The 9,837-nt window shown below is 26.6% G+C and overlaps 1 protein-coding gene across 1 annotated transcript; it reads left to right on the top strand.

Moving 5' to 3' along the window:
* Window positions 1–5,417: 5,417 nt before the first annotated feature.
* On the top strand, window positions 5,418–7,401 carry LOC137807697 (cytochrome P450 78A5). The gene is made up of 2 exons (XM_068608455.1): window positions 5,418–6,591; window positions 6,675–7,401. Exons 1-2 carry the CDS (start codon window positions 5,605–5,607, stop codon window positions 7,308–7,310), a joined length of 1,623 nt encoding a protein of 540 aa, XP_068464556.1. The 5' UTR covers window positions 5,418–5,604; the 3' UTR covers window positions 7,311–7,401.
* Window positions 7,402–9,837: the final 2,436 nt, after the last annotated feature.

The raw sequence follows: 9,837 nt of genomic DNA, 5'->3' as shown, positions 1-9,837 counted from the left end.
GGTTTTTTGATTTGTTTGCGGGCGAGGACTTTGTTTTGTAAATGTGTTTGTGGGCTTCTGGTTATATTATGGGTTATTTTGTGTGTATTGTTTTGACTAAATACTTGTTTAAGGACCCAGTTAAGGTAAGTAATGTTTTCTTTTGATGTGGCTTATCATTCCTTCTAAATGAGGATTTGATTGGTCATCGGTAAAGGTTGAAGAATGACCATGTTCTTATAAGTGTTTGAACATTCCTTAAGTGTTTTATTTTATTTTATTTATTTATTGTTAAAAAAAATCTTTATGAATAACAACAAATAGTCATGAGTAATTTTTTAATACCATAATATATTAGATGAACATTATTAAATTTTTTTTCTTTATTTTAACTTTTTCTATTTTATTATTATTATTATGTGTTTATCATCCTGGTTTATCTCAAAATTCATTCTTATACTTTTCTTTCTCATAATTTAAATTATGTTTTTTTTCTATTTCTGTTTTTTCTAAAAAAATACACTCATATAAAAAAAATTTAAGCTTAAACAATAATCATACTAAATAAAGTATATTATATATATATATATATATATATATATATATATATATATATTATGAGAACAGGTGATATTTGAGCAAAACTTCTATTTCATTTTCAAAGTAACAGTTCAGAGGTATTTTTTTTCTTTTAAAAAACTATGCATATTTGTTAAGACTATTCATTCCAAGTTAATGTTACAAGTGTAAAATAAATTTAATTTTAATGTAAAATATTTTAATATCTCAGGACATATGATATCTATGCAACCTCATTTCAAATTAACTGACAGTTAGAAAAAAATAATGACATATTTATTTATTCAAAAACACTTCATGTATTGTTTACCGCTTTTATAGTTACGATTTGTCCTGAAATCAACACACACAAAAAAACGTGAATGATACTTTTTTTTTCTTTAAAAAATACTTCATTATTCTTAAATTGTTTAAATACTTTAACATCAAAATAAGACACATATTTTTTTTTTATTTTAAATATCTCATGACATATGACAATACTCATGTTTTTACCCCAGTTTAAAAAAAATACATGTTTAATTTAAAAAAATAGTGACAATTATAAGTGTACATTGAAAAAAATAGTATATTATATTTTCATATTAATTTTATTCATATTTGCAACTTTAACTATTCACAAAAAGTTTTTAAAATATCACATGTCCAGTGATATGTATTTCAATTGTTTGTAATTATTTGAATTTTTTTAAACAAGTATAAAGTTTTTTATTTAAAAAATATTAAATATCTCATTCATTTTGTTCTGAAGTAAAAACTATTGTATCATTGTTAAGTATAAGCTCCCGAATATATTCAAAATACTTATATTGAAATTTAATTCAATGTACTACAAGTTGTCACTATTTTAAAAATAAATAAAAAATATAAAGTTTTTTTAAAAAAAAAAAACTAAATATGTCATTTTTTTAAACTGTGAGGTAAAAACATGAGTATTATAATGTCCTGAGATATTTAAAAAAAAAAAATCTCATTTGATGTTAAAGTATTTCAACAATTTAAGAAGAATTAAGTACTTTTGAAAAAAAAAACGTATCATTCACATTTTTTATGTGTGTTGACTTCAGGAGAAACCGTAACTATAAAAGCTGTAAACAATGTATAAAGTGTTTTTTGAATAAATAAATAAATATGTTATTATATTTTCTAACTGTCAGTTAATATTTGAAAATGAAGTTTCATATATATCATATGTCCTGAGATATGAAATTTTTTTACATTAAAATTAATTAAATTCATTTTACCCTTGTAACATTAATTTGGAAGGAATAGTCTTAAAAAATATGGATAGTTTTTGAAAAAAAAAAATATATAGACATCTCCTTATCTGAACTGTTATTTTGAAAATAAAATAAAAGTTTTGCCCAAATATCACGTGTTTTCATAAAAAAATTATATATATATATATATAGTGTCTTTGGAATAAATCAGTAACTATTTAAATTTTGATAAAAAATATAAATGTTGTTATGAAAACAATGTTTAATTATTTTTTAATTGACATTTAATTTCAAAATGAAGTTAATTTTTTCATAAAATATATTATTATATACAGACGTTCATAAATAAATTAGTCGAGTTGGAATTTAACTGCATTTATATAAATATATTTATATTTACACTATAAGTCCTTTAATGATAATAAAAAGTTTTAACCATTACACTACAAAATTTTGTTAACATGTTATAATTATTATTATATTTATTAATATTTTAAATGATGAATACATCATTCAAATTTTGTTAATTATTATTATATTTATTAATATAGTTATAATATTAATATAATTAATATTTTATTTAATATCATTCATATTATTATTTAAATTAATAAAATTATTAATTATTATAAAAATATTATTAATATTATATATATAATTAAAAAAATTAAAACTATTAAAATTATTTATATTTTTAATATTATTAATAAAAATATTTATATTAATAATAATTTTGAATTTAATTTTTGAATATAAATTCGTAATTAAAATTTGTAGATAATATAAAATTTATCTACGGATAAAAGATATGTAGGTAATAATTTGTAAGTAATGTCGAATTTACTTACAAATTTAGATATGTGGGTAATATCTATAGATAATGCTAAATTTATAGATAATATCCGTAAATAATGCTGAATTTATCTAATAATTTAAATTTGTAGATAAAAATTCATAAATAATACTAATTCTTTTTAGTGTTATATATATATATACACTATAAGAAAAACATGAAATAGAAACAAATTTTAGACACTAAAAATAATTATTTGCTATACTAATTAAAGTAGAGATCATTTTAGAAACTAAAAAAAAAGTTTTTAAATTAATTTTTATTATTGTTAAATAATTTTTAAATTGATATCTAATTAGCAACCAATGTTTTAATTACCAATTATCAGTTTCTAAATTTAACAAAAACATTGGTTATTAATTAGATACCAATTTAAAAACTATTTAATAATAATATAAATTAATTTAAAAATAAAAAAATTTGTAGTCTCTAATTTAATCACTAACTAATTATTTTTTATCATTAAAAATTAGTTTATATTTCATGAACTCTTCCTCTTTTAAAATGTTTATTATTTCATGTTAGTGCCAGTGTCATTGAAAACATAATAGAATATGTTTATTATTTCATGAAAACATAATAGAATATGTTTATTATTTCATGAAAACATAATAGAATATGTTTATTATTTCATGTTAGTGCCAGTGTCATTGAAAACATAATAGAATGGTTTATGATAATTACTTATGCATTAAATAGCTAATGGAAACTACAGTGTTTTAGGAATACGGAAGCATACTGTAGATTATTTTCTGTCACAGAGCTTCGGTGTTACACCGTTTAAAATGCTGCAAAACATAATAGAAAGAAATTCAAATAATAACACATTTTCTTTTATTTGGTTGAGTAAAATTAAAGGGAAAAAGAAAATTTGACCTTTATTAGGGAAGAAAATCAAAACTCTTTCTTCCTTTTTCATATTACAATTTGTTTTCCTCTTCCCTTGTCTTTTTGTCTGAATCAAACAGAGGGTAATGCCATAACTTTCATCCCTTGAAGCGAAGGGCTTCCTAGGAACTTCCATAAAATATAATATACTGTTTATGGGAAACTCTGTTTTCATTTTCAAAATGTCATATTGAATTCCTAAATTCAATAGAAATAATTTTAATACAAAAGATTATAACTTATCATATAATCTAAAAGTCAGCAGAAACATATAAGTTATCATATTTGATTAACTTTTTTTTATAGAAAATTAATGTTTTGAGAAGAAATTAAGTGATTGTATTATAAAAATTTGAATCTCATAACAAAATCTATTAAAATCACATTGAGGTGACATTAATTAAAAAAAGTATATCTGTATTATATTAGAAGACATATTTAGTATTTTTTTTATCAGTAATCATAAAAATATATAGAAGAACTAGTAACCCTTATAAAAAAAGGTATGAGCACTCTACCTGCAAAACACATTTGAATCAACTAAAAAACAAAGCAGTTCCAGACAAAATCATACAAAATATGACACAAATTTTCTCCGACATCCCACTAAAACGAATATAGATAAACCAAATAAGCAAGATACCAATCAAAAAACGAAAAACTAGCTGAGGGGAATTTGGAAGTGAGTCAAGCCCAAACCTTCAACTGAGCCAAAAAAAAGATTTCAGACAAGTCTAAAACTCACTCATTAAAAACTATCTTATTTCTATGACACCATATCTCACCCACCATTACAATCCAAATATTATCTAAGTCCAGATTTACTGACTCGGAAACTTTCATTAACATTAATGAACCTGATTAAACTCAAAAAGTGTAAAAAAATATATTTAGTATAGGTGTTCAGGATCCGAGCAATTCAAAATCTGAGAACTAATTCAAAAAATTGATAATAAATTAAAATTAAAATTGTTTGGATTGATTTGATTTTTTTAAAAATTGAATGGAACCAAATTAAAATTAATTATTCAAATACTATATACTTATTATTCAACCACATAGCAGACATTCGGATGAGTGTCGAAAATAAATGTGTTTAACTTAGTTTATGTTTTTAAATTTGTGAAAAGTTATATGTTAGTCTTATAAATGTGTAAGTAAAATAAAATAAAAATTACTTAAATATTCATGTACAGAGACGTGGACAAGAAGTTTGGTAGGTTTACGTACAAATGTTCACACAGAGTGAGTTTGTTAGGTTTATGAAAAGTATGTTATTGAAGTTATTTATTATTTATATTAAAATGTATAAATAAATAACATAAACACCTCACTTCTTTATTTTTTCCTTCCTTTGTTGTAAAACTGTATAAACACTCTTTGTGCATTTATATATTATTTTACTATTTTGTGAATAAAAAGAAATAAATTACTGCATAAAAAAAACAAATATTTAAAAGAATAAAACTACATATATACTAATACAAATTATACAATAAAATTGAACAACCCATTCAACTCAAATCGTGAAAATTGATTTAGTTTGATTTAATTTTTTAATGTTTAACTAAAACCAAAGCTAATGATTTCTAATTTTTATGTTTAAATTTAGATATATTGTTAATAAAAAATAAAACCAAAAAAACACTGCAAACATCCTATTTTGTACTCATACAAGAAACTTTAAGGATTTCTCCATTAATATGATCATAAATATAATTATTAAGTATGAATATATTGGGTATAAAAATGTTTTTTCATAAGACTATAACTCACAACAACAACAATTATATTTTATATAAAATTATACTAAATTTGAATAAAATAAAAAAATAATGTTACAACCAATTAACAATATTTTTATAATTTATAAAGGGGGTCTAATATTGATTTTGAATGAGTTATAAGAAGTGTTTGATAGAAAGGTTTGCATGTTAGTGTGTTAGTGTAATGAAGTGTGGATGATATCTATATAAGGTGGTTCACACTCTTGTCATTCACCACAACTCAACTTGAAGGTCCTTCTTAAGCGCCTCATACTTTGCCTTTCTCTTTCTCACCCATTCACAACAAATTCTTGAGAAGATGTCATTGGAACTTTGCTCTCTCTTCTTACCGCTACCTACTTGCTCAACTATACTCACTTTTGATGTTTTGCTCGGTGTTATGTTCCTGGTAGCCATTTTTGGCTATTGGCTGGTTCCTGGTGGTCTTGCTTGGGCTTTGTCTAAGTTTAGACAGGGAAAATCTCTGGCCAACAAACCTGCCATTCCCGGACCTTCTGGTTTTCCGGTGGTGGGTCTTGTTTCTGCTTTCACAGGACCTCTTACTCACAGAGTCCTTGCTAAGCTTGCTCATACCTTTGATGCCAAGCCTTTGATGGCATTCTCCTTGGGGTTTACTCCTTTCATCATCTCTTCTCACCCAGACACTGCCAAAGAGATGTTGAGCAGTTCAGCTTTCGCTGACCGTCCTATCAAGGAATCTGCTTACGAGCTCCTCTTCCATCGGGCAATGGGCTTTGCCCCATACGGTGAGTACTGGAGGAGCCTGAGGAGAATTTCCGCCACTCACATGTTCTCTCCAAAGAGAATTGCGGCCTCCGGGAAGTTCCGGACTGAGGTTGGGGCTCAGATGGTGAAAGACATCATGGACCTGATGAGGAGAGATGGCGAGGTAGAGGTGAGGAAGGTGTTGCATTTTGGGTCCTTGAATAATGTTATGATGAGCGTGTTTGGGAAGAGTTATGTGTTTGGTGAGGGTGGTGATGGGTGTGAGCTTGAGGAGTTGGTGAGTGAGGGGTATGAATTGCTTGGGGTGTTTAACTGGAGTGACCACTTTCCACTTTTGGGTAGGTTGGATTTGCAAGGTGTGAGAAAGAGGTGTAGGAGTTTGGTGGATAGAGTGAACGTTTTTGTGGGAAAAATCATAGTGGAGCACAGGGAAAAGAGAGCTGCTGTTGGTGAGGATAAGGTCAAGGATAATGAGAGTTCTGGTGACTTTGTTGACGTGCTTTTGGATTTGGAAAAAGAGAACAAACTTGAACACTCTGACATGGTTGCTGTTTTGTGGGTAAGTTTTTCTCATTTGAATCATTCTCATGTTCTTTCAATGATACATATGCATAGTTCTTAATTTGAAATGGTACATTTCAGGAAATGATATTTAGGGGGACTGATACAGTGGCAATACTCCTGGAATGGATTCTTGCAAGGATGGTTTTACATCCTGAAATCCAAGCGAAGGCTCAATCTGAAATAGACTCAGTTGTTGGGTGTAGACGCAGTGTGAGTGATAAAGATCTTCTCAACCTTCCTTATGTGAGGAGCATAGTGAAAGAAACTTTGAGGATGCATCCACCGGGTCCTCTTCTGTCATGGGCCAGGCTTTCCATTCATGACACACAAATTGGCAATCACTTTGTTCCAGCTGGCACCACCGCTATGGTTAACATGTGGGCCATCACACATGACAAAGAAGTGTGGTCTGATCCAGAAGAGTTCAAACCAGAGCGTTTTGAGAAGGAGGAGGTACAAATAATGGGGTCTGATCTGAGGTTGGCACCTTTCGGGTCTGGGAGAAGAGTGTGCCCTGGGAAAGCCATGGGTCTGGCCACTGTTGAGCTTTGGCTTGCTATGTTCCTACAACAGCTGAAATGGATACCTTCTGATTCTGGGGTGGACCTCTCTGAGTGCCTCCAACTCTCCATGAAAATGAAATGCTCTCTCATCACCAAAGTTGTTACAAGGCCTTCTCCTTTCATACCTTCTGTATCCCACTATTTCCCTTGATCAATCAATCAGGTTTCTTTTGTAACCTAAAGGGTTGGAGTATCCCACAGTTTTACTCCCATTAATAATTAGCATTCTCTTTTCCATATAATAACTCACTTTCATCCATCAAAAATACCAAGAACCATCATCTCATTACAACTTTTAACCATGTCAGTTTCCTAATTTATATATATAATAAAAATTATATTAAAATGAGAAGGGTTAAAATTTTAAATTATAATAGATTACTTTGTTAAACTACACTATTTAATAATTAATTTTAATAAAAAAAATGGAAATAGTTTTAAATATCATTTACCCTAATAAATTATTAATTTAAAACATGCACTCTATGTATAAATCTAGTTTTTTCATTGTATTAGTTGAAAAGTTGTTAATGTTTTGTTTATATATTGGAAATTGAAGGTGAGATGATACAAGAGTGTAAATTATCTTGAGCTTGAAGTACTTTTAACCTTGTGTTAGTGTGATTTAATTTATTTTCTTCCATGTACCAATGTAATTGCAACAGTTCTTTATATTTATATATATATATATATATATATATATATATATATATATTTATCTCTATGTATTATATCATACTTAATAAATTAAACATGTTGTTATTATTAAATGTGTGTATATCATTGAAGATGAAACTCTAAATATGATGGAAACAATACTAGTAAGTATTGTAAGTTTTGTTTTTCTTTCAAGTATTAGAATTATTGATTTTTTTATATTATTTTTTCATTCATAACTAAAGATTACATTAATTATCTCTTTTTATTAATTATATCCTCGGCAATTTTTTAATCACTAGTGCAGAGTTGACAATAAAAAACAATAAAAAAAAAAATACTGGTTGAACTTTCTGTAAATTAGGCATCATTGTAGTTCAATTGGGTTCGATGTAAAATTCGATATTTACTTTGAATTTATACACATTTCGACGTAAATATAGAATGTTGCGTTAGATCCTACATAGCTCAAGTAACAAAATTTGCATTTAGGCATTCATAATTTTAGAGAACATTATTGTGAGTTCACTTTTTTTTATTGCAATCGATCCTACATAAATTTACATTGAGATCTAACACGGAAATTTTAGATATCCATTCATGACGTTTAGTCCATATTTTGACATAATTTTAGAATTTTTACAATAATAATCAAATCCATATCCACCCTACAAAATGTCATCCTAGTTACCATGATATAAATTGTTTAAATCTCTTGTAATTAATTATAGATCCCGATAAAATTAATAACGGAGACATTTTTTTAAATAATATATACAATTTTAATAGTTTTACAACTTTAGCCCTTTAAGGTTGTAAAAGATTATTATTTGTAGAGGACTAGAAATATCAACGAAAAATGAGATGTAAACATTGAGCACTAAAAGTAGAAAAAAAATATTTTGAAAATTTAGGAAAAAGTTTTAATGTGAAAATTTTAATAAAAATATAATAAAAAATAAATTTGTAATTGAATAGTGTAAAGAAATGATTAAAATAATAATATTAAAAATGATAGGATGAGAGTAAAAATATTATGTTCATGAAAATATATACAAGGAAGAGGTGTCCTTATTGTTTAGTTTATGTGATAAGAATTATAAATTAAAGAAATAGAAAGGAAAATTATAAGATGGAGTTGGGCATTTCTAAAAGCTAATTATGAATAGAAGAGAGAGAGAAAGTTGGTCAGCAATCTATAGCATGCGTGATGAAGATTATATAATTAAGCTATCAAATCACTGAATTCCGTATATGATCATCATGCCTGCATCATTTTTTCCTGGAAGGCCAAATCACTTTTTCCACTGTCGTCAATTGTGGGGATAACATTAATTTATTTTATATTTTTCTTTTAATAACTTTTTTCTCAATTAATTTATATTTTTTTAAAATTTAATTAAAATCAATAATTTAATTAATTTATATTATTTAAAATATTTAAAAAGCTTTAATTAAAATCTATATGTTTTTATATTGTCGAATTAAATTAAGATTGACAATTTTTTATACTAAGGATATTTTAGAGAGGAAAAAGCAAACTATCAAGTCTCGTAATGAAAATGATATTGTAAATAAGGAAGAGAGAATGCTTTTTTTCCCTTTATTTCTTTTTGAATGTCAAAAAGATAGGTTTATTGGTGTTAAAATTTGTGTATGGAGTATCATATCTCTTGTGGGTGGAGGAAAAATGGTGGTGGAAGTGAAAGATCTATTGCTTTGTGTAGACTATAAACTAGCATGGCTATAACAAGAATTTTCACTTTTTCTCCCTAGTTCATCGTGAAGCCGCAGAAGCTTTAAAATGATTTAAGAACCTTACAATTGTTTATGAACCTATATCTTTTGCAGGATCCAAAAACCCTCCCCAGAATATATAGATTAACTATGCCTGCAAAAGTTCTGCTCCTTTTTCCACCCATAAAGAAAGATGCAAATAGGTTTGAATATCCAAACAAATTAATATCTCTCTCTTTATATACATCAAATGCAAGTGTTGTAGTCCTTCCTTTTTCTTTTTG

The sequence above is a fragment of the Phaseolus vulgaris genome, chromosome 3 (assembly GCF_051622355.1).
Source record: "Phaseolus vulgaris cultivar YP4 chromosome 3, ASM5162235v1, whole genome shotgun sequence".
Taxonomy (NCBI): domain Eukaryota; kingdom Viridiplantae; phylum Streptophyta; class Magnoliopsida; order Fabales; family Fabaceae; genus Phaseolus; species Phaseolus vulgaris.
Note: the sequence above shows the minus strand (reverse complement) of the source record. Positions and strands in the feature narration are given on the sequence as shown.

What these genes read in the sequence shown, in the direction of transcription:
- LOC137807697 (XM_068608455.1), top strand. Translation starts at nt 5,605, where the DNA reads ATGTCATTGGAACTTTGCTCTCTCTTCTTACCGCTACCTACTTGCTCA. An exon ending in ACATGGTTGCTGTTTTGTGG is followed by an intron (nt 6,592 to 6,674) that starts GTAAGTTTTTCT and finishes GGTACATTTCAG; the next exon opens with GAAATGATATTTAGGGGGAC.